At 47.7% G+C, this 22,294-nt stretch overlaps 7 protein-coding genes across 7 annotated transcripts; 1 reads left to right on the top strand and 6 right to left on the bottom strand.

The window, feature by feature from the left end:
• Positions 1 to 2,455: 2,455 nt before the first annotated feature.
• Positions 2,456 to 4,426, bottom strand: DFJ58DRAFT_766920 (NAD(P)-binding protein). Its single transcript, XM_041388831.1, has 5 exons — positions 3,873 to 4,426; positions 3,704 to 3,807; positions 3,549 to 3,653; positions 2,926 to 3,457; positions 2,456 to 2,870 (listed from the first exon to the last, which is right to left on the bottom strand). Exons 1-5 carry the CDS (start codon positions 3,961 to 3,963, stop codon positions 2,680 to 2,682), a joined length of 1,023 nt encoding a protein of 340 aa, XP_041248510.1. The 5' UTR covers positions 3,964 to 4,426; the 3' UTR covers positions 2,456 to 2,679.
• A 1,133-nt stretch (positions 4,427 to 5,559) lies between these two features.
• Positions 5,560 to 7,557, bottom strand: DFJ58DRAFT_742612 (glycoside hydrolase family 16 protein). Its single transcript, XM_041387211.1, has 12 exons — positions 7,380 to 7,557; positions 7,301 to 7,328; positions 7,155 to 7,248; positions 6,999 to 7,100; positions 6,915 to 6,940; positions 6,757 to 6,850; positions 6,520 to 6,694; positions 6,436 to 6,451; positions 6,228 to 6,382; positions 6,151 to 6,156; positions 5,732 to 6,096; positions 5,560 to 5,680 (listed from the first exon to the last, which is right to left on the bottom strand). The coding sequence occupies exons 1-11, from the start codon at positions 7,519 to 7,521 to the stop codon at positions 5,780 to 5,782; spliced, it is 1,155 nt and encodes a 384-aa protein (XP_041248509.1). The 5' UTR covers positions 7,522 to 7,557; the 3' UTR covers positions 5,560 to 5,680; positions 5,732 to 5,779.
• Positions 7,558 to 7,860: 303 nt separating this feature from the next.
• On the top strand, positions 7,861 to 9,059 carry DFJ58DRAFT_697912 (RNA polymerase Rpb4-domain-containing protein). Its single transcript, XM_041383514.1, has 2 exons — positions 7,861 to 8,425; positions 8,482 to 9,059. The coding sequence occupies exons 1-2, from the start codon at positions 8,033 to 8,035 to the stop codon at positions 8,746 to 8,748; spliced, it is 660 nt and encodes a 219-aa protein (XP_041248508.1). The 5' UTR covers positions 7,861 to 8,032; the 3' UTR covers positions 8,749 to 9,059.
• An 18-nt stretch (positions 9,060 to 9,077) lies between these two features.
• On the bottom strand, positions 9,078 to 10,845 carry DFJ58DRAFT_742610 (uncharacterized protein). The gene is made up of 8 exons (XM_041387210.1): positions 10,447 to 10,845; positions 10,224 to 10,390; positions 10,127 to 10,162; positions 10,003 to 10,076; positions 9,764 to 9,957; positions 9,583 to 9,714; positions 9,441 to 9,527; positions 9,078 to 9,381 (listed from the first exon to the last, which is right to left on the bottom strand). The coding sequence occupies exons 1-8, from the start codon at positions 10,582 to 10,584 to the stop codon at positions 9,274 to 9,276; spliced, it is 936 nt and encodes a 311-aa protein (XP_041248507.1). The 5' UTR covers positions 10,585 to 10,845; the 3' UTR covers positions 9,078 to 9,273.
• A 2,955-nt stretch (positions 10,846 to 13,800) lies between these two features.
• On the bottom strand, positions 13,801 to 15,855 carry DFJ58DRAFT_766893 (uncharacterized protein). Its single transcript, XM_041388830.1, has 14 exons — positions 15,432 to 15,855; positions 15,354 to 15,363; positions 15,281 to 15,300; positions 15,091 to 15,223; positions 15,013 to 15,041; positions 14,932 to 14,959; positions 14,851 to 14,883; positions 14,725 to 14,801; positions 14,514 to 14,670; positions 14,346 to 14,465; positions 14,253 to 14,290; positions 14,165 to 14,202; positions 13,972 to 14,113; positions 13,801 to 13,920 (listed from the first exon to the last, which is right to left on the bottom strand). The coding sequence occupies exons 1-14, from the start codon at positions 15,516 to 15,518 to the stop codon at positions 13,915 to 13,917; spliced, it is 918 nt and encodes a 305-aa protein (XP_041248506.1). The 5' UTR covers positions 15,519 to 15,855; the 3' UTR covers positions 13,801 to 13,914.
• A 354-nt stretch (positions 15,856 to 16,209) lies between these two features.
• DFJ58DRAFT_766880 (uncharacterized protein) lies at positions 16,210 to 17,219 on the bottom strand. Its single transcript, XM_041388829.1, has 2 exons — positions 17,012 to 17,219; positions 16,210 to 16,910 (listed from the first exon to the last, which is right to left on the bottom strand). The coding sequence occupies exon 2, from the start codon at positions 16,769 to 16,771 to the stop codon at positions 16,412 to 16,414; it is 360 nt and encodes a 119-aa protein (XP_041248505.1). The 5' UTR covers positions 16,772 to 16,910; positions 17,012 to 17,219; the 3' UTR covers positions 16,210 to 16,411.
• A 1,987-nt stretch (positions 17,220 to 19,206) lies between these two features.
• DFJ58DRAFT_911376 (translation protein) lies at positions 19,207 to 20,645 on the bottom strand (the record flags this gene model as incomplete). Its single annotated transcript, XM_041395228.1, has 4 exons — positions 20,113 to 20,645; positions 19,616 to 20,036; positions 19,308 to 19,506; positions 19,207 to 19,250 (listed from the first exon to the last, which is right to left on the bottom strand). The coding sequence occupies exons 1-4, from the start codon at positions 20,169 to 20,171 to the stop codon at positions 19,207 to 19,209; spliced, it is 723 nt and encodes a 240-aa protein (XP_041248504.1). The 5' UTR covers positions 20,172 to 20,645.
• Between the last annotated feature and the right edge of the window lie 1,649 nt (positions 20,646 to 22,294).

The raw sequence follows: 22,294 nt of genomic DNA, 5'->3' as shown, positions 1-22,294 counted from the left end.
TGAAGGTCAAGCAACAGATGATGTCGTGTGGCCCAATAGTTTGCCTGAGAGCGTCTCAAATCGCATACTCAGGCTAGCAAGTCTCGCGGTTTTCACGCTATGCGAAAAATCCATCATTGGAGTACTATTTATGCCTATTTTCCCAGTCTTCCTGCAGTCGAACTGGCAAAGAAATCGATAATTTAATTTCCCCTGTTTGCCCTTGCGTTGGGTCTACCTGATATCATCCATATACTGCCAGATCCTTTTTTGACGACATGGTCAGTCTTTTCAGCCTGGGATTTTTTTTGTCGTTTTCTTCTGACTTAAACAGGTGAAGAATTCCGCTTGGATCATGCAGCTATTGCATTACCTAGGCGTGATTATCGGTGCCCATAGCGAGTACTGCACGTAAATCGATCAGCTTGAACGACTGCCTACTACAGTTATCAGGTATGATTTTATATTGAAGTACTCCGCATAGGATTCATATCAATCTGATCTGCGACCCCCGGTGCCCATTCAGTAATTTCAGTAGCAAGACACGGTATCATTGAGTCTTGCAAATGGAGAATATCACTCACATGGGTTTAGCGCTGCTCCAATCACGGAAGTACGTATCTAGTAATATGTGACCATATCTTGTTTGTAGTGCGATCGCACAGGCTCGGAGACCAGTTTGCCAGGTGGACCAAGTTAAACTCATTCCGCATTCCGTAGATACGTGAATCAGTCCACAAATTAACGGACGACGTGTCAGCCACCCCGTAGAGGCCACAAATGTTACACGTTAAAACTTGGCATGGGACTGCTGTGCACATGATCTCCCCACCCCCACCCCCACTGCAGCCCCTAAGGTGAGTGAACACCTTACAAGGGATTCTGGGTTCCGAGGGATCACATCAATCACAGTATGTGCCTGAGGCACCTTCAGCCATTCACTGGCCGAATGATGTTTCGCCATATAATTTCCTACATAAATATCGAGCTGCTTAGTTAATGTCAAGATTTTACATGTGTCATCAGAACGTTCGCCGATATCAATGCTGGTTCGTTCTCGGTACCCATGCCCATGTGTCCGAACCTTGGCGAATTGATATGGTATGTGGTGACGGAAATCGCTACATAATCATTGTCACCAAGCAGTATGTTTTCCATATCGCCACTTAATTTACTAGGAACGCAAGTTCCGGTACTTATCTGAAGGAATTTCATTGAAGATGAGTGACGCATGAGTCTGCGTAAGTTCAATCTGATAACTTCTGAGTTGCTGCACGGTCCGATGACAGTCTGCAATTCGGCTAAACGCTGGCATCGTAGTTAAGTCTTGGATCGGGGCTGACCTGAGGGAATGTGGAGATCGTGTGGTGTTGTTGCAGGTTTGGTAATTTTAAAGATCGCCTTGCATTCGATCTTCAGCACACTTGTGCACACTGTGCAGCAATTTCGGCTGTACAAGCAGAGACCCTTCCTATTGTGGAACACAATGACCGATAAAGTCTCACAATTCAGTGATTGGTGTTTGCATCCGAAATTTCCCTACATTGGCAGCTGTATACCGGCACAACACGAGAATTCAACGTCAACGCCGATACACGAGAACTGGAATGGACTGACGGCATAGGACGCGAGCTCAGGCAAGTCCGGGGGAGGTGCGGCGGTGTAGCTTACTGACTATCAAAGAAGAGGGCCAGCTTCTGACTGAGGTGGCGAACGAGCTTCTTTTATGCATGATGCATCGGAGTGTCCCTTGATGATGGCCAAGAAAAAGATGCATCATGGGACCACGCAGAGTGAAGCGAGCAGCTCATAGTACTTTATGCGTACCAGCGAGTCCGACAAACTGGCTCCATGGTAAGTTCTGAGTATTTTAAGCCATGTTAATGGGCCTGCACAGTGTTACGTCGTTCTTTGTGCGGCCTACTTAGTTCAAAAGAGGTCTTGGCGCATATAGGTTTGACAAGTGGACTTATCTGTACATATCCGAGTCTACTAACGTTATTTAGTCTCTCGTGTGACTTCACATGAAATGGTCAATGGAGATGATGTCGACGCTTGTCGACTTCGATGGTATCGTGACCGGGGATAGAGTAACCAAATTATATATATCGTTACAGAGCCCGGTGTCAAGTTTGAGAATCCACGCACCCATCGGATCCATGATCCATAGCCGAGGTCATAGTTCGTGGGTGTGAATGGTGAAAGTAATACATAGAGGGTTCGTGATTGTCGGTCTAAATTTAGAGTCTGGATTGGGTACGTGATGGTTTGCCGAACCTCTGGATAAAGTTTCGTGCGGGAGGGATGGTCAGGAATGAGTGTCACCTACCTATCACCACTGTGCAAGATTCATTGAGGCGCTGAGCGAAAATTGCATAGTCGATCAGCGACATTGGCGACGCGTCTCGCCGTTTTAGAGAGCATTTGACGGCGCGATATCAAACCAAATCAGTATGAAATTGATGATGAAATAATAGTATCAAACAGCTCCCTTCCGGGTCAGCGCAGACGAAAAAAAAAACTTTTGAGGAATCATGAAAGCCGTGGATACGGGTGTTTGTTTCGATGGCTGTACGATAGATTAACAAAGATAATCGGTGGACCGCTCATAGTAAGTGCGAAGTACTTCTCATCCGAGGGCGCAAACAAACATGTGAGCCGACCCGTTGCATGATCTGTAGGCCGAGGCACCCAATCGAATCAGTGGTAGGAACTGGCGACAGAGCCAACTCGTCCCCCATCAACCAGCCATACTGCGCCGTTAACGTACGCTCCTGCAGGGCCAGCAAGGAAAAGAATAGGACCTGAAATATCAGATAGGACACCTGCGCGCCCAAGAGGGACAGCTTGAGCCAAAAGGGCAGGCGTGAGGTGTTGAGTTGATGTCATTTCTGCCTCAAGAGTATACCAATGAGCCAATCAATGTCTAGAGAATTAATCGCTTACCGCTTGGAAAAACGCCTGGGCATAGTACGTTGGAACGAATGCCCCAATCAGCCAGAAGGTTAGCAAGAAGCCTTCCGAGATGTGTGCAAGCACTCTTTGCCATCGTGTAAGAGATAGATAGGACTCGCGCATCAATACGAAAGGAACCAGATGAGGAGATGGTGATAACCTGAGATCTCGGCTGTGGAATGCAATTCTCCGGAAGATGAGTGGCCTGGGTAGAATCAGTGGAGGACAATCCTGCAGGAAGGGACGCAAGAGGTGAGGGCGATGTTGGGGGCAAGGAATGAGAGGCCACTGAGGGACTGAAGGATGCGGAGCCTCGATCGTTCGAAGCATCATCACAGGGCTCCTTGTTGAATACCTGTGGACGCAGCGACATGACAGGTGGCAAATCACCCCTTCTTAGATTGCCAAGGTGAAGCAACTCGAGGAAGGCGACGGTAGTGAAATAAATGGCAGTGACGTTCGTATCAAACGTCTCGGCAAAGCCTTCTGGTGATCCGGTATCCCAAAGGACACTCTGGAACGCCTTGATGGATGGGGAGGCATCTGCAGGGCCGTCTAGGGGGGATGGTAATTGCGAGGGCAGAATAGTTGCGTGCGATGCCGGCATTATTGACAAGGAGGTCAATATAGCCATGGCGTGTTCTGACGGTCTCGACGAGCTTTGTGAGAGACTGACGACACGTGATGTCACCCTGTAACGGGATGAGCTTTCCGAATTTCTGGGAGCTTGGGCGTCAGAAACCATGACTATAAAAGCGATATTCCATACGTTGTTCTCCTTGGCAGCCTTTTCTATGACTTCAAGCCTCCGACCAATGATGTACACGGTGGCACCGTTGTTCTCTAGTGCAGTAGCAATCATGAGTCCGATACCTAGCAAGCATTATATCATGCCAATGATGAGTAGAATTTGCCACAAGGCCAAGAAAAGACTGTACCGGTGCCACCACCTGTGACCACAGCGACCTGTCCCTCTACGCCAAACAAGGCAGCAGGATTCGTATGAATGGATGCACCTGTACTGGTCATAATGGTATCGGGCAGGGGTGTGAGATGTGCATTACAAACACCGGTGTGCCGATATTATATAGTCTGGTGTCCCAATTTGAACTTGCTTTATGCAAACGTCAAGTTGCACTGGTAGTATCAATCAGCGCTCAGCCAGGGCCGAGGCGATAGCACTCGAGGGCAAGCGTAAGAAGCAACGTCAGAATATCTGCACAAAATCAGGTCAATTCGGAAATAAATGCTAGTAAACAGTAAGTTTTATTGCAACCGACCGGGCATTTATAAACCATTTCATGTCAGTTTTGGTAGCATGCGTCGACGTCAACCAATTGCAAGGAGTCGAACGCGATGTATGCCTAACTCCAATGCAATAGATTTTACGGATCGCCCGTATCTATGGTTCATCCAGGTGAGCGTGGCGGATCGTGGTGAAACGCGAGGGGAAATCGTCAAACGTGGAAATTTCCTCGACTTTTCTTCGAATTGTATTACATTTAATATTTGTTAATTTGGTAGTTTTACTCCACAGCCGCGCAAAGTGCGCAAAGACATTTTCAACCATGGCCAGTCGAAGGGCTCCGGGTTGCCCTACTCATCTCTTTTCATCTGATCAAGCACAGAGCCCGATCAAATCAATATGATTCGTGAGTCGTACCGTTATCTATCGCTCATGCCGCTGACGCAGCCTGGGGTCATGAGTTCTCTGACCTTCCAATCCTTTTCATCATGATATGACTGTAAGGACGTTGTCTTCGCCAATAGATAAGATACCTCTCACATCGCAGCAAACTGTCTCCCGATGTTCGCAGGCTGCATCGACTCGGAGTCTCAATACGTATCGGGATTCCCTGCCTGCCCCAGCTCGATTCTCCTCGATTATGACCCTCAGATTCTGTACCCTGATTCTTCGCCTTCCTAGCGATTTGCTTATCATGCTACACGTGTAACGATTTTTTTGAATTGATTGCCAGACGTCTGGCGCAACGCAAGAACTAATGTGAGTTTGCCACATCATCACTGTTGAAGAGAAGGAACAATTCATCAAACTCTCCAAGCATGCCCGCGGGCCAGTGTGGCGTGCTCTTAGTTCATTCTCGCACAGTCGTGACTCGTCATGATGATAATCCTGACTGCGGCCCAAAGTATTCGCCGTGGAGTTTCATTCTGGAACATTCTCTTACTCGATGATTTGGACTTTTTCCCTCTCACCTTCGCACTAGACTATCGAGATTCGACGGTTTGCCTCGTAGAAACGGGCTGGTCACCAGTCTACCTTCGCACGTAACATATACATGCTCTCGTCTTGCTGCCTCACAGAACGGTTGTAAAGGTACCTGCACTCGTTGACTCATCGTGCTGTTTTTTGTACACCACCACCTCCACACTCTACCGCTATAATGCTGTTGCATGCTGTATACAACCCTCGATATCGCACGTTCCTTGCCACATTCCCTTTTGTTCCGGGCATCTCATGGTCAGACCGGCCAGACCTGGCCACATGAGAGTCAGACGAATTGCATCCGCGGATGTCCTTACACACGTTAGATAGTGCCTCCGGCCCAAGAAACATACTCATCCGAAATTAACAGTTTTAAGCTTATCAGTCACTGTAGCTGTGCGCTTTCCAAAGTCCGGATCTACCATTAATCATATCATGTCAACAAAGTCAATATACTATATATATATACACAAGTCCTGAGGGTACCTCATCCCTAAAAGCCGCCAGGACATGACGATTCTGCGGACGTGAGCATAAGGTGAATGAAGTCTATATATGGACAATACATACTTATCGCCGAGCAACGTCAGAGATGATCTTAGTACCATCATAGTCCCTTCAAGCAAGTGTAAAGAAGGCGCTGCTGACAAGTCCAATGACAACGAGCACTGTCGCAGTCATCCCAAAACCACCATGCAGGAGGCCCATAGACGAGCTACTTGATGTGGATGAGCCTGATGTTGAGGATGAACCAGAAGCACCGGCAGTGGCAGACCCGGTAGTGGTGGGAGATACGACAGTGTTGGTACCTTCCGTGCTGAAAACCCTCACATAACTGACTTCGAAATAGGCATCATTGTAGTCGGAACCATTGCCCATGACCCAGTTGTTGTAACAAACCCCTGAGCATGTGCTGTTCCATGTAACACCATCGGCTGTGAAACTGTCTTAGCATCCTGCAACGCCCGTTGCTCGCAAAGTCTGCTTACCCCAATCTATCCATTAGAAAGAATTAACACGAGCCAGATGTTAGCTCAACGATCGAGCCGATATATGACTGACGTACCTCCGCAGAGGGTGATATCGAAAATCAAGTTCTGGGCCTGGAAGTACTTCCGCAATGTTGCAACCCGTAGAGGGGTAGTTGGCAACAGGAATACCAAAGGTCGAGGTATCAATCGTGCTTTCGTTATTCGACAGCGAGCTAGGTATTTCGGACCTCTGAAAACTGGTTCAGTACTTGGCAAATGCCCATCATTCGTACAGTAACTCACTTGGAAGAACCAAATGCTGAATGACACAAAAAGTTAAGTGATGCAGTCCAACAGAGATCAAAAGGCAATCATTGTACTTTATACCAGTAGAAGCCATTTCGGTCACAAAAGCTCCTCCACCACTACTCGCAAAACCGGCACCGTAGGAATTAGTCGATGGGTCTGTAACAATACAGCCTTGGTCCTCGTTCGCGGCATACGAACAATTTGTGCTAGCAACCAGAGTTGAAGTTTGATTTTGGCCAATGGCCGTGCACCCCTGTAAAAATGATAAGTTAGTGCTGGAAAATAAGCAATTCAGAACAGCGCCAGTTCACGAACAGTTTCCGTGTGCAAGGACATCTGGTTTTGGGTATTGGTATTGATGCCCTCAAATGTATCGATCTCGCCACCCTGCGGCCAGATAGCTGCTTGACTATCATGATTCGTCAGGCTCTGAAATAGCTCTAAAGAGTGCGATGCTCGAGAGAGAGACTCACCTCCACCACGCCGGCCACACGGAGCACTAAATCAGAGACAAACTTCAGTGCGTGAGCATCTTAGCATAAAATTAGTGTACGCACGCCATAAGGCACATGATACATATCAGCTACCCACAAGCTTCCCACTTCGAAGGAGTCGTTGCTTGTAATCCTGACGGAGTTGCGTTTGTTGTTATAAACCACCTGATGGGAGCTGTTAGTGAAGACGAGATATCGATATCTTGCAGAACAACTTACAGTGGAAGTGTTGTCTACTTTGATGATGGCATGGTTCGTTGTGGTATCTACGTACGCCAATTGATATGCAGATGCGTCCTGAGCCGAAACATAACTGTCATGAAAATGTTAAGATCGCAATGCAAAAAGGACACTTTTGTACTCACTTCACATCTCCGTTCGTTAAATTATCGTCTGAAAAAAAAATGAGCTCGGGACATGGCAAATTCGAAATGAAGCACGAACAATAATTATAGAAAGTCCACGCGTCAAAGAAGCTAGAACCATAGTACTCTGTGACCATAGAGTACGATGTGGCAGTCACCGGTGCGACAGAGAACGCTAAGCAGGCCAGCGCCGTCGCCATTATGGAATGAGTAGATACCATGATACACCAAGGAAAGAGGGCAAATTTTGTGGGCCCATTTACGGGAGTTCATAATAAATAGCACCGCAAGTGCGCCGCCACTTCCAACATACCGGCACGCAGAATCATGCGGTTCTTCTCTGCTGGGTGTGGATTCAAAAATACTACAGCTTACAATAGCCTGCGGTGCCTGCTACGGCAATCATCTTTCGGACATGAGAGGCAGGACTGTCGGCTGTTTTGCAGCGTGGTCCAAATAACTTAGAATGATGCAGGCGTTGAAGCCTCGAGAAGTGCGGACGGAAATCTAAAACAGTTGGTCAAAACTGCGGATTTGATGATGCAGCTGACTCGCTGAGCATCGTTGGAGCAACGTTGCTGTATGTACATGTAAGCCTAGGGTAACAAGGTTTTACCGGCCCCACAATTACATAACCTTAACCTTACGTTCGCGAAGGTCAATTGTTACAATTTTTCTGTTCCTGGGTCGGAACCTGCGAACGTGTCTATGGAGGTATCGTGATGGTCTTCTATGCTTTGCGGGCTGTTATACAATCAATATGTATTCAAACAGGTTGTAAATGCCCGATCGGCACTCTTATCGAACTTTGAGGTCTTGAACCTCCTTCGCGAGCTAGATGCAGAGCACATCGCCCGCACAAAAACTGCCATCCGCGTCAAAAAGGAAGGAGAGGCTACGGGAAAGAACTCGCATGACACTCAGACTGAAGAGATAAGCGAGAACCTTCGCACAGTCGAGCTGGAAGCTATTCAATATCTATCTGCGGATTACCAGCCAACCCTCCACCAATCAGACGCGGGCGTCACGCAGCTCGTGCGTGGTCTACAGTCGTTCGGATTGTCCAAATCAGAAAAGCTTCAGATAGTCAATCTGGCTCCAGCTGAGCCGGTCGAGCTATATGTTGTACGTGCGGGTCTGCGTATGCATCATACCAAAATGGACTGAATGCCGCCATTCAGATCGTCGAGGAACTCGAAGATCGATTAGGGGACCGAATGAATGACCTTCTTGTTGCAGTATCCAAGTCATTACACGAAAGCGCTCCTGGACATCCAAATGCGACTATGGCTGTACCCGAAGACAAAGGGACGCTTGGTGAAGATGCAGTGGAGGTCTACGAAGAAGCAGAGCAAGAGACTTGGGAATATGATGCAAACGCGATGGAGTTTGATGATATGGGAGAGGGAGCAGGCGTCGAAGGCGACCTTGACGTTGATGATGATTGAGGATGCTGTGATTCAAGGGATGCATGTACGCGCCAAGTGCAACAGCCCATAGGTCATCCACAGGCCGCTGCTGTGTAAGTGACGGACGCTCCTCCAGATGTCTCTGACAGCTTTTGGATGCGCCTCAGATAGCCTCAGATCTAACTGTCGCGCAGACTAAGGAAAAGTACCGTCGTAAGCCAAAGTACATCCCTGTCGCTCAGCTTTACAAAATTTTAACATGGGGTAGCATTTCTACTGTACTTCACGTCCATCAGATATAACAAATGAAAAGTCTCGCACTGTTTCGGCGTTGCTCCGGTTACCTTTTCCTGACCAATCCCTCCAAGTTTTAAACGTGATTATTCCACACAAGTAACTAACTTAAAAACAATGAACGACCGTCTTCCTTCTTCAAGGTCTGGCTACGGGAAATGCAACTATGGGTATCTACTATTCGCACCTGCAGATCCATAAATATCCGCAATAAAAAAGACAACAGAAAGGTTTCCATGTATGATACTTCCTGGCATCAACGAAAAAAAATCAAATATCCTTGACCTGCTCTTCAAGCCATTCCCACAGAGCCTCGCCTACCTTGGGGTCCCGAGCATCCTGGCGAGTTGGACCAACCCTAGCCCAAGGAACGAGATACTGCAGAGACCGAGGGGTGTCAGTATCTCTTTGCGAACATCATTCGGTAGATAATTTACCTTGCCATTCAACTCTACAGCTTCCGGAACAGTTCCAGCATAGAGTTGGGTTAGTGCTCCATGTTCAACGTCATAGAGGAACAAGTTCTGCATGATACTCATCAGCATTCAGCTAGCAGCCGCATGTAGGACATTGACGAACCAAAATACTACGCAGAAAGGGCGGCATGTGGCGTGCCAGGTCTGTTTGGATGTTACCTGGGTTCAGAGATATGGAAACGATGCCCTCTGAACTGTAGCGCCTTGCGAGTTCGAATGCTTGTACAATATTGCCCTGTTGGTGAGTCAGTAGAAGCTAACGCAAAATAACATAGTCAACTCGCGGTTTTGCTCTGCCCATAAAGGTCAGTTGTAGACATCTTCTTGCGGGAAGGACTATCTTTGAACGCGGAAAAGTTGAGACCGTTCAGGACATGTGCCGAGGACGAAGTTGTAATAACGCGAGCTTTGCCATCAGGCGCAGATTTTGCGGTAGCGATGAGGGTGGGTAATAGCAGCTTAGTGAAGTAGAAGTGCCCTGCAGACAAATTAGAGTCTTTCAGCAGAAATGTGATCGTCATACCAAGGACATTTGTTCCAAATTGAAGATCATATCCGTCCGTAGTTAACCAGTCTTTTGGAGGGAACATGACTCCCCTTATGCACTAAAATGAGCATATACAAACCACGGCATTCAGTACACTCACGCGCTATTGAACAGGACGTCCAACGTAGTCTCTTTGCTGTTAATAATAGCGTCAAAAGAAGCCCCTGTGGCGTTGCGAGTCGACAGGAGAGACGAACCTGAGATATTCTTCCGCAGAAGCTTTCACAGACTTCAAGTCTGCGAGGTCAAGTTTTAGAAAGAGGGCCTCTTTCCCAGTGCTGTCTTTCAGATCCTTGATGGCTACCTCCGCCTTCTCTTGGCTTCTGGCAGCTACATATACCTTGGCATTGTGGGTCAACAAGGCCTTTCATTCTATGGTCAGCAGCATGAAGTATCTAGTGTCCATCCCTCGCAACTTACCTTCGCTGTCTCTTTACCAATCCCAGTATTAGCTCCAGTAACGATCATGACCTTCCCCGTCAGGTCGGGGATGTCGTTGATGTGAAAATTCGACTTGGACGGGAATGCTTGACCCAGTACAGACAGATGATTGCCCATGGCGGCCGCAGAGAGTGTTCAAAGTGATGATGTAGCCTCCGTGACGACAGCCCAAGTACTTATAACATAGCCTGACAGTGTGTGATGACTTCCACGCTGGTGAGAGATCGTAGATATGACGGTATTTTCATCAGGTAGGCCATTGGACATTCACTAGTATGAATGGACCATCCGAGGTCAGTCTTAACTAGTAGTCATAGTAGCCAAGAGGTCACTACAACAGCTTAAAAATCTGTTCCTCTTGGACATGTACAGTGGGCGCAGGTTCTGAATCTAAACCTGCCGACCAGAGCTTTTTTCTGTGGGCACAATATTTCCATTCCGCTTATGGAAAGATCCTCGCGGCCTGGTCTCAACCAAGTGGTTACCGCAACAGAGTAGAAATCTGTTTAAATACGACTACATGTACACAGTTTCGAAACCTGTCATGAACAGTATTTTTATAACTAAAAGGTAATCAGAAAATCTATCTTTTCCTATACACTCTTTGGACACTCGCGCATGGGTAGATTCTCAATATGGTCGATAACAAGGAATACACTTTTGGGTCTCACGAGAATACTGCAATGTTAGAGCCATGTATTCCCGCCTCCCACCACTGTATGATAATGTATACGCCACCCTAGGGATCCGGGAGTTGGGGATGATTCAATCATGATTGGTATCGCAATGCACGAACCAATGTTAGCTGAAGCGCCAATAAAGTCAGATGAAAAGTGCATTTCTGAGTCACACTACTGACACAACTCATCGGCAGCATCTACATGGCGAGGCGCGGGTGCAGACGAGCTGTGATTCAAAATGCCACCTCCAGTAGCCGTATCCTCCGACTGAGGGCGCAGTTGTCTCCATTAATGGCAGGTCCATCTGCAAGACACCAGCCCCCCAGCGATTCGGACTATTTGAAAGCCACGACGCCAAATTCACGCGTGGTCACTTTAAGATTTGTGAAAACATATGGAGTGGTGAGCAATATCTGTGATTGGGGTTTTTGGAAGGTTTCCCGTGTAGTGGGGCACATATTGCGTACCGTTTGACTGAGTATCGGGCATTGGCGGGACAGGCACGCTCAAGGAATAGTCTGCTAGGGCGAGGCGGATCTATACTCTGTTGGGTACATGTTAATGGGAATAGTTGGCACAATTTCAAGTATGATATCATTGAGGATGGCAGTAACAACGGGAGTCAGGACAGCGGAGTGAAGACACATGGATGATGTGCAGTCCGTTCATCGTAAAATGACGATTGGGACTAAATCCGATGGATAGAATGCAACCCGTGATCAGCAATGAGGTTTAGCGCTTCAGCTGTACAGCAAGTGTCGTAAGCTGAGAAGTGAACGAGGATGATAAGGGATGTAAAACGCACCAGCTCAAATTGCCAGTGCAATCTTGACCTATACGCTCATCGTGTCTTCGTGTCAAGACGTCGTGACCTGCTAAGAAACACATCGTCGTAAGTAATGGATTTGGACTCTCGGCACCAGGTTTGTTAACATCGGAGGAACGGATGACGATAAAACGGGGATCGTAAGTGTTTACAATGTATTCCTTGACGATGTCGATGGTGTATTCAGATGCGCAGATATCGGAAGGATGAGTGACAACTGGGCCACCATGGCTGTTAACAATAATGAGTAAAACATTGGACGTTCCGTACCGCCAAGGACCCACCCTTGTTGCAATCTAACTAAAGACCAACTTTGGCAGCTTCCGGGTATCATATCCTCCAACTGGGGGTGTCATTGTCTCCAGGCCTCTATATATCAACTTTCTCAGAAGCTACGGTCTTCTGAGGGTGAACATCTCCTTAGCTGCTCTGCGGGGGTGATTGTAATCCGGCAACAAAGCTATAACGCCATATTCGCGTGTGATGACTTCGTGCCGATATTTGTGAAGAAAGATAAAACGGTGAGTTGTATCAGTGAGATTTAGGAAAGTTCTGGTGGTTTCCAGATACACAGATGTATGTGTCTTATGCAGATAAGCATCGAGCGTCAGAGAGACGATGGGCACCTTCGGGGAGCAGTTGGGTGGAGAAGCAGTTTAAGACGTTGTTGACGAAGATAGCAGAGTGAAGTTGTGTTAGACAAGGTCGTAGCAGGGCATGTGGTGAGTGTGCGGCAACTCCGCTGTAGATCGTGACTCGTGGAATGCGACTTGTGAACAGAAACGAGGCTTGGGCGCTTCAGTTGCACAGCCTATGCTAGAAACTGTAAAACACGAGGATAACTTATGTAAAACGTACCAGCTCAAACTTCCAGTGCACTTTTGACCTAAACGCCTTTTGTGTCTTGGTGCCAATTCGTCGGTAGCAGCCGAGGACCACATTGTTGTAAGTGATGATTTTGGACTTTGTTGGATGGAAGCTGAGACGGAACTGCGTCCAATAGTTGATTATGTCTTTACCTACCGTTGGAAAGCAGGAGGTATCAGCGATGATGCCTCGCCAGAAATTGAAGGGACACACTGATTTTGTCTTTGGCGCCATATATCTGCCAGACGGACAACGCATGATGACTTGTTCCAAGGACAGTTCGCTGCGGGTATGGAACTTGAAGAGCAGGAAACAGATAGGAGACGAGTGGAAGGACGGAGAAAGTGAAGTGTGGACCATAGTGTTGTCTCCGGACGGGAAGAAAGTGGTTAGCGGAGGTGAGGATGGTGGAGTGAGGTTGTGGGACATGGACACAGGCAAGGTCATCACGAAATGGTTGGGGCATACAATGGGAGTGAGGTCTATCTGCTGGAGTCGAGATGGTCAGCGAGTCTTGAGCGGATCTATCGATGGGACTGCAAGACAATGGGATGTAGAGAACGGAGAGACAGTCTTCGCACCAATCAAGACAGGACACGAAAGGGTGTACGCGGTCGTCTACTCGCCAGACACGACCATGTTTGCAGCTAGTGGATCCGAACAGCCCTATAGGAATAACACTAGAGATAACAAGTCCCCGGTCAAGATCTGGGATGCGAAGACCGGCGAGCTTGTCGCTACTCTTAAAGGACACATAGATGCGGTGTTGTGCCTGGCTTGGATCCCAGATGGAGAAAGGCTTATCTCCGGGTCAGTCGATGACTCGATCAGGATATGGGATACAACAACTTGGAAACAGCTAGCAGTGCTGGAAGGGCACACTTGGGGTGTCTGGGCCATTGCAATATCTCCAAATGGCCGCATCCTCGCAAGCGCATCAAACGATAACACATCGCGATTATGGAACCTCGACAACAACCAGCCTATCAGTTCCCCCCTCCAAGACGTTTACGCATGATGACGCTGGGCGTAATGCCACCAGGGGCACTACTCCTCCTGCGTTGCCGAAAGGTTTTAAGCCTGCCCAAATCCGACAATCAGACGTGCACGATGCGCATGTGTGATTCATACATTGCTTTGGGTAGCCGTGGGTATTGTGTGCGGTACAAACTGCAAATCAGAAAGGCAAAAGCTATCATTTTTACTCTGGTCCGCATCGCGCAGATCAAAAAGAATACGTGAAGCTATAACACCATGAAGGACACCTTGAAACCTGATTCTGACAGTTGGGCAATTAACTCGGATATGAGAGGCATCAACTTACACGTCGATGATGCCATCCTGCCCGCCTGAGACCTGCACCTATAAATAGTCCATACCTAGTCATGGTAGAGTGCATAGAAACCACGTACCGGCAACGAAAAAGAAATAATGTTTGCAATAGAGATTGCTTTGAGCGCAGTCAGATGACATGGAAAGGGATTCATAACATACCAATGACATACCAAAAAGCGACAGCGTATACATCAAATTCCCCTTCGATAAGGTCGATGTCAGTTTATAGAGGGTGTTCATCTCGTCAGAGCATAATTGCATTGAATGATACGCTGTAATAGTGGCCACCGCTGCACATATTTCAGCAGGAGATTCAAAGGAAGGCAGAATCTACTCACTGAGCTCAAACAACGCTGTGCTGATAAACCCTCCCATTACTAGGCGTTCCAGTCTCGTGACGGTGTCTAGATCGTTTTGACTTGATGTGGGCACACATGCACTTTCGAGCAGAGGAGCCGTCATCGCACCGCAAGTGACTGTGGAGATGGCAGTAACCTTCAAGCCCCATTGAATCACTACCTCAGGACAACAAAAGTGGCGAAACATTACCAAGTAGCTTGCCAATAAAAACCGCTTTATCTTCCTATTGTTGTGCCATAAGGCAAGTGTTCGCATGAGAAGCAGGCCTGAATCACATAAATCTTAGAGCTTTCGTTATAAATGCAAAAAGCTTGCCTTCAGTGGCCAACATGATGAGAAGAAGGGATGCTGGGAAGTATTAGGTGATGTGGGACTAGTAATCGTAAGGTGACCTACCTCCAGCAGTCCGGTATGTAGTCAAGCACTGTGTTGCCTGGCATTAACATGTTTTAAGCATGGTCAAGAAAGAGTTAATACCATTTGCAGTGATTGTGGCCCAAGAGTGACTGGCAGACTACTAAGAACATATTGCCTGAGAAAAAATTTATTGCTCACCGTATATCTCGCTGACAATCCATGCTATCGGAACATATCTAGCTACGATGAACATAACAGTCGCAATGTTCCAACGACCCGTGCTGCTGAACAGACGGACTTCATGTTCAAGGGTCAAACAATAATCGAGTGCCTTGTGATGGGAATAAGATTTCGTCTCGATTGCGAGGAGAGTATACACTTAACTCACCCAAACAGCAGCAGGTGCAACTTTACTAAGAATTTGAGCAGACTAGCATGGAGAAGGGAGACCAACGACAAACCTCGAAGGTACTGTTAACAAAGCACGAGAATTGGTTTAAAATATGGAAGATCGGGTATCATGCAACCTGAGCTCGTACCTTGATTATTTGCTGGGTGTGTAGTAAAACCATATGGTGATTAATCCTCCGCGTATTGCCCTGAATTGCTACTGGCTGATATATCATGTGTGCGGCGTCACAACGCGCAGGGCCGCTCGCGGCAGAGCCCGCTACGGTCGCTTTCTTGAGTCATAACAGAACCCGATTCGTTGGCCACCGTGATCAGTGAATCGATGAGTGCTAGTCTGCTAGATCATCTTGTGACCGTAGGAACTACATTGAGAGGGACACAATTCTACTCCTCCTTACTTACTAGTAGTGTGTTGTGGCTGTCGAAGTGAAGTGAGTTCGAGGTAATGTGAGTTCGGTTGACTTTGTAATACCGCAGTCAATCTAAGTGACACTTCTAAGTTCCTGCAGGGATGAGGCTTTTAGAAAATGACATCGACGTCACTGTTTGGAAGCTACTCATGCCACTCTCGATAAACTTGTCCTAAACGGGACTCATACCCAACTCGTTCTAGCTAACCTTACAGCGCGCAGCGCCAACGTCCCAACCTCGTCGTTCCTGGCCCTCAGTAAACCTAATCCTTATCTATGTAAACCTCGTTATTATGTAGAAATGCTAGCAATGTATAATAAATTGACTCCATTTTTGAGTGAGTTTATTGGAGCATCAGGAGTCATTGAAGTATATACGACCAAAAGCAGAAAACAGAGACGGGAAAGTCGATTCTAATCGATACGGAGTGTGACTCTCAATATCGACGATAAAGATGCGGGGTCCATCATGTTCAAGACAGAAAGAAGTAATTTAGCATGCTCATTGCTGACCGATCTGGACCAACAAAATGATCCGCTCCGCATAGCGTAGGATCAATTTTGGTCCCAACACCAATCAGCCCTCCCGGAATTGCAAACTGCGAGTGATTTCTCTCAGCGTGCAGAAACAATCTTTCTGAAATGGGCTTGCAGCGGTTCCAGCCTTGAGTGTCTTTCGTCGCAATTCGTGGATGGATCTAAACTTCCTGTTCTAGTCGCAGGACGCCAGTGAAGAATCTGAGGATAGAACCACTGATGCCACCTTTGAGGCCATCGACCTCGGCACCGTTTGTTGACATCAAAAGAACAGATGAGATAAGATGGGGATCGGAAGTGTTTACAATGTAATCCTTGACAGTGTCGATGTTATATTTCAGATGCGCAGATGTCGGAAGGACGGGTGACGACTGGACCACCTCGCCTGTAACAATAATGAGCAAAATATTGGACGTTCCATACCACCAAAGACCCATCCTTGTTGTAATATGACCAAAGACCAGCTCCCAGTTACCGCATCCTCTGATTGAGGGTATCATTGTCTCCAGGCCTCTAGACATCAACCTCCAGCAATGTGGACCGTTTAGCAGCTACAGCGTCTCCTGAGCGTGAACATCTCCTTAGCTGCCTCGCTGCTCTGGAGGGGTGATCGTAGTCCGGCGACAAAGCTATAATACCAGATTCGTGCATGGTGACTTTGTAGCAAGGTTTGTGAAGAAAGATGAAATGGTGAATGATATCAGCGATTTTGGGTGGTGGTTTCCCATGTACCGATATACAGAAATACGTGTCTCACGCAGATAAGTATCGAGCGTTGGTGAGATGATGGGCACCTTCGGGGAGTAGTTAGAGACAGCTTAAGACGTTGACAAAGATATCAGAATGAAGTTGTGTTGGGGATGGTCGTAACAGGGCATATGGAGGATGTGCGGTGATTTTATTGTAGAATGAAGATTGTGACTGATGGAATGCGACTCGTGATCATAAACGAGGCTTGGGCGCTTCAGTTGCACAGCCTATGCTAGAAGCTGTGAAGCGAACACGAGGATAACATGTGTAAAACGTACCAGCTCAAACTTCCAGTGCACTTTTGACCTAAACGCCATTTGCCTCTTAGTGCCAATACGTCGGGAGCAATTGAAGAACGTATCGTTGTAAGTGATGATTTTGGACTTTGTTGGATGGAAGCTAAGACGGAACTGCACCCAATAGTTGATTATGTCTTCACCCATTGTAGAAATACAAAAGGAATTAGCGATCACACCCTGCCAGAAATTTGAAGGACACACCGATGTGGTCCTAGGTGCCATAGCATCTGCCAGGCGGACAACGGATGATGACATGTGAGGACTGTCTACTGGAGTCGAGATGGTCAGCGAGTCTTGAGCGGATCTTACGATGGAACTACAAGACAATGGGACGTGAAGAGCGGGGAGACAATCCTCGCACCAATCAAGACAGGGCATGAATGGGTAAACGCAGTCGTCTACTCGCCAGACACGACCACTTTTGCAACTGGTGGATCCGAACAACCTGGGAATAACACTGGAGATAACAAGTACTTGGTCAAAATCTGGGACACGAAGACCGGCGAGCTTGTCACTACTCTCAAAGGACATACAGATTCGGTGTTGTGCTTGGCTTGGACCCCAAATGGAAAAACGCTTATCTCCGGGTCATTTGATGACTCAATTAGGACATGGAGTAGTACAACCTGGAAGCAGCTAGCAGTGCTGGAAGGGCACGCTACTTCTGTCCGATCCATTGCAATTGCAGTATATCCAAATGGCCGCATCCTTGCAAGCGCGTCGTGGAACGACACAGCACGATTATGGAACCTCGACAACAACCAGCCCATCAGTTTGCCCCTCGAACATACAACCATGGTGTTTTGTGTGTCATTTTCGGCAGATGGAACGCTACTAGCCACTGGCTGCGACGACAAAAATGCGTACACTTGGGATGTTTCTGCGATAGTAAAAGGAGCTGGCCTCGACGAACTTCTATTGGACCAGCGCGACAAGTCCCTACTTGCTGTATGTGACGCTTTCATCACAAATCTCATTGCATTTAAACATGTGCATTATAGGCTGATGCTACACAACATCCGGTCCGTCAGCCAATCAAGGTCTCCAATCGCATACCCCAAGGGTTCTTTGATGACACACCACATCGTGCTCGCGTACGTCGCTCATGCTTCATCTACATAGTGCTGGTTTTCCTGACCTCGATGTTCTCAGTCTTCTGCGCGACTCGATCCCCACAATACGCCATCACGGTCCCGCATTTTTCACTGGGTTCGAAATCTTTTCTCTGCCAGACTCAGTAGTGCAGAGATCGAGCTGCATGAGCGTGGCTCAGCGGTCGTCGACGTTCCGTATGCCAAGGGCAAACGTGTATGTCATTTCATTCTTCTCGAATATTCGAACTCCACCTCATATCACCTAGAGGAACGCGTCAGCACGAGAAAAACGGATGATGATAATTCCACTGAAATCCAAGAAACCTGCTGCATGTACCTCACGCCATCCCAATAGCAACACCACGCAACAATCTACTGGTGCGGCGGCCCAAACATCTTCGCAAACACAGGCTGCCGTCTCCACGTCCTCCACCGCACTTCCCGTCGCTAACACAACTTTGCACACCAATCCTAACGCAACAATGAAAGACGTTGGACGCTGGACTCGTTTCTGGCTGTTTTTTTGTTGTGCCTCTCCCGAGTATACCCATGATCATCTTTAATATATCCCATCCGGTTTCTTGTTCTTCGCACAGATCTTTGCATTGGAGACGTTTATTCCACACCTTACTTACTATGATTGTTTCTGATACTTGCCATTGCCAGCTTCACTCATTAGGAAAAGTGACAATCGCGAATTGTCCCAATAAACATGTGTACTAGTGAAATGAAAAATATAATGTAAGTGCTGTAGAAATGATACAGATGTAGACTAGCTCCGGTCACATCAAGTGCAAGATTGTGGGCAGCGAATCAGTCCAACTCCAGTACCGTTCCACGCTGTACACTTCCCCAACCTGATGGGAAGTCAGTCAGTGAATGAGTCGACTGCATGGACAGAAACACTTGCCTACAAGCCGTCAATGGTTCTCGATGCGTCTCGAAAGTGCGACCTTTCTTCCCAACCTCAGTACATGCGAGTGAAGTCAATTGAATGTTCGTAATAAGATCCCCTTTCATGCTCAACACTCGTCCACCAGTCGATGTTGAACCAATGTTGATAAGGAGGATATCGTTCTTGGCGAATTTCGAGACTTTTGTCTGTTCCTTGTCCTGTATGAACGCCCAGCAAACGGGCAGGAGGAACATACTGATTTCAAGCTCTGAATTCTCATTAGAACCCGCTAGCATGAAGAAAATGAGGATGCTTGCTGGTGTAGACCTTCGGGAGCTTCCCGCCCGCACCCAACACTTGACCGACCAGACGATCCGCTCTGCATAGCGTAGGATCAATCTTGGTCCCAACACCAATCAACCCTCCTGGAACTGCAAACTGCAAGTGATTGTTCTCGGCGTGCAGAGAGACGACCTTGCTGAAAATGGGCTTGCAGCGGTTCCAGCCTTGAGTGTCCACAATTCGCGGATAGATCTCAACTTCCTGCCCTAGCTGTAGGACGCCAGTAAGGATATAACCACCGGCGATGCCACCTTTGAGGTCATCGACCTTGGCACCAGGTTTATGACATCGGAGGAACGGATGACGATAAGACGGGGACCATAAGTGTTTACAACGTATTCTTTGTCGACGTTGATAATGTATTTCAAATGCACATATTTCAGAGGAATGAGTGACGACTAGACCACTATGCTTGTTAACAATAATGAGAAAAATGTTGGACGTTCCATAACACCAAGGACCCGCCCTTGTTGCAATCGGACTAAAAGCCAGCTCCCGGGGACTGCATCCTCCGACTGATGGTATCGTTATTTCCAGGCATCAGGACATCAGCCTTCAATGATGTGGATAGTTTAGAAGCTACAGCGCCTTTTAAGGGCAAACATCTCCTTAGCTGCTCTGCTGCTCCGCAGGGGTGATTGTAATCCGGCGACGAAGTTATGACGCCAGATTCGCGCGTGGTGACTCTGTGCCGAGGTTTGTAAAGAATGACGAAACAGAGAGTTGTATCAGTGAGATTTGGGAAAGTTCTGGTGGTTTCCCGTGTACTGATATACAGAAATGTGTCTTGCGCAGATAAGGATCGAGCGTCGGTGAGATGATGGGCACCTTCGGGGGGTGGGGAGAAGTGGTTTAAGACGTTGTTGACAACGATAGCAGAGTGAAGTTGTGTTGGGCAAGGTCGTAACAGAGCATATGGAGGGCGTGCAGTAACTCCGCTGTAGACTGAAGATCATGACTCATGGAATCCGACTCGTGATCGAAATGACGCTTGGGCGCTTCAGCTGCACAGCCTATGCTAGTAAGCTGTGAAGTGAACACGAGGATACTAACAGATGTAAACGTACTCAGAGCTCAAACTTCCAGTGCAATCTTGACCTAAACACTCGTTGTGTCTCGGTGTCAAGACCTGATAATCGTCGTAAGTGATCATTGTGGACTTTGTATATGGAAGCTGAAACGAGCTGCATGCGATAGTTGATTATGACTTCACCTAGCGTTGCCAGTGTGCCACGGGAGACATCAAAGATAACGCCACGCCAGAAATTTGAGGGACACACCGAAATGATCTTTGGCGCTATACATATACCAGGCGGACAGCGGATGATGACTTGTTCAAAGGACGGCTCGCTGCGGGTATGGAACTTGAAGAGCGGGAAACAGATAGGAGACGAGTGGAGGGACGGCAAAAGTCAAGTATGGACTATAGCGTTGTCTCCGGACGGGAAGAAAGTGGTTAGTGGGAGTGAAGATGGTGGTATGAGGTTATGGGACATCGACACAGGCCAAGTCATTGCGAAATGGATGAGGCATACAGACGGAGTGATTTCTGTGTGCTGGAGTCAAGATGGCCAACGAATCTTGAGCGGATCTCACGATGGGACTGCAAGGGAGTGGAACGTAGAGAACGGAGAGACGATCCTCGGCCCAATCAAAACAGGGTACGAATGGGTGTACGCAGTCGTCTACTCGCCAGACACGACCATGTTTGTTGCAACTGGTGGATCCGAACAACCTGGGAATAGTTTGGAAAGCAGAGAGGAAAGCAGAGATGTCGAGTCCCCGATCAAAATCTGGGATGCAAAGACCGGCGAGCTTGTCGCTACTCTCAAAGGACACACAGATTGGTGTGGTGCCTGGCTTGGACCCCAGATGGAGAAAGACTTATCTCCGGGTCAATGGATCAGTCGATCAGGATATGGGATACAACAACTTGGAAGCAGACCGCAGTGCTCAAAGGGCACACTTCCTATGTCTATTCCATTGCAACATCTCCGAATAGCCGCATCCTCGCAAGCGCATCGTACGACAACACAGTGCGATTATGGAACCTTGACAACAACCAGCCCATCAGTTCATCCCTCCAGCATGCAAATAGTGTGCTTTCTGTGTCGTTTTCGGCAGATGGAAAGCTCCTGGCCACTGGCTGCTGGGACACAAACGCGTATACATGGGACGTTTCTATGATACTAAAGGAAGCTGGCCTCGACGAACTTCTGTTGGACCAGCGCGACAACTCACTACTCGCTGTATGTGACACTTTCATCACATATCTCATTGCATTTAAACATGTGCATTCTAGGCTGATGCTACACGACGTCCAGTCCGTCAGCCAATCAAGGTCTCCAATCAGATACCCCAAGGGTTTTTCGATGGCACACCACATCGTGCTCACGTACGTACGGCGCTTATGCCTCATCTACATTGTACTGTTTTTTCTGACCTCAATGTTCTCAGTCTTCTGCACGACTCGATCCCCACGATACGCCATCACCACCCAGCATTTTTCACTGGGTTCGAAACATTTTCTCTGACAGACCAAGTGGTGCAGAGATCGAGCTGCACGAGCGTGGTTCAGCAGTCATCGATGTTCCGTATGCCAAGGGCAAACGTGTATGTCATTTCGTTCTTCTCGAATATACGAACTCCATCTCATATTACCTA

Source organism: Suillus subalutaceus, assembly GCF_016647625.1.
Source record: "Suillus subalutaceus strain FC151 chromosome Unknown DFJ58scaffold_13, whole genome shotgun sequence".
Classification (NCBI taxonomy): domain Eukaryota; kingdom Fungi; phylum Basidiomycota; class Agaricomycetes; order Boletales; family Suillaceae; genus Suillus; species Suillus subalutaceus.
This window is presented reverse-complemented; position numbering and strand designations above follow the sequence as displayed.

What these genes read in the sequence shown, in the direction of transcription:
- DFJ58DRAFT_766880 (XM_041388829.1), bottom strand. Translation starts at nt 16,771, where the DNA reads ATGTCTAGAGGCCTGGAGACAATGATACCCTCAATCAGAGGATGCGGT.
- DFJ58DRAFT_766920 (XM_041388831.1), bottom strand. Translation starts at nt 3,963, where the DNA reads ATGACCAGTACAGGTGCATCCATTCATACGAATCCTGCTGCCTTGTTT. An exon ending in AGGCTGCCAAGGAGAACAAC is followed by an intron (nt 3,654 to 3,703) that starts GTATGGAATATC and finishes CCAAGCTCCCAG; the next exon opens with AAATTCGGAAAGCTCATCCC. An exon ending in CCCAGGCGTTTTTCCAAGCG is followed by an intron (nt 2,871 to 2,925) that starts GTAAGCGATTAA and finishes CTCTTGAGGCAG; the next exon opens with AAATGACATCAACTCAACAC.
- DFJ58DRAFT_742612 (XM_041387211.1), bottom strand. Translation starts at nt 7,521, where the DNA reads ATGGTATCTACTCATTCCATAATGGCGACGGCGCTGGCCTGCTTAGCG. An exon ending in GTGGACTTTCTATAATTATT is followed by an intron (nt 7,329 to 7,379) that starts GTTCGTGCTTCA and finishes TTTTTTTTTCAG; the next exon opens with ACGATAATTTAACGAACGGA. An exon ending in GTGTGGCCGGCGTGGTGGAG is followed by an intron (nt 6,851 to 6,914) that starts GTGAGTCTCTCT and finishes GAATCATGATAG; the next exon opens with TCAAGCAGCTATCTGGCCGC.
- DFJ58DRAFT_697912 (XM_041383514.1), top strand. Translation starts at nt 8,033, where the DNA reads ATGCTTTGCGGGCTGTTATACAATCAATATGTATTCAAACAGGTTGTA. An exon ending in AGCCGGTCGAGCTATATGTT is followed by an intron (nt 8,426 to 8,481) that starts GTACGTGCGGGT and finishes GCCGCCATTCAG; the next exon opens with ATCGTCGAGGAACTCGAAGA.
- DFJ58DRAFT_766893 (XM_041388830.1), bottom strand. Translation starts at nt 15,518, where the DNA reads ATGATATATCAGCCAGTAGCAATTCAGGGCAATACGCGGAGGATTAAT. An exon ending in GATTGTCAGCGAGATATACG is followed by an intron (nt 15,042 to 15,090) that starts GTGAGCAATAAA and finishes GTAGTCTGCCAG; the next exon opens with TCACTCTTGGGCCACAATCA. An exon ending in GGCCACAATCACTGCAAATG is followed by an intron (nt 14,960 to 15,012) that starts GTATTAACTCTT and finishes CAGGCAACACAG; the next exon opens with TGCTTGACTACATACCGGAC.
- DFJ58DRAFT_742610 (XM_041387210.1), bottom strand. Translation starts at nt 10,584, where the DNA reads ATGGGCAATCATCTGTCTGTACTGGGTCAAGCATTCCCGTCCAAGTCG. An exon ending in TCTGCGGAAGAATATCTCAG is followed by an intron (nt 10,163 to 10,223) that starts GTTCGTCTCTCC and finishes TATTATTAACAG; the next exon opens with CAAAGAGACTACGTTGGACG. An exon ending in CCTTTCTGCGTAGTATTTTG is followed by an intron (nt 9,528 to 9,582) that starts GTTCGTCAATGT and finishes AGTATCATGCAG; the next exon opens with AACTTGTTCCTCTATGACGT.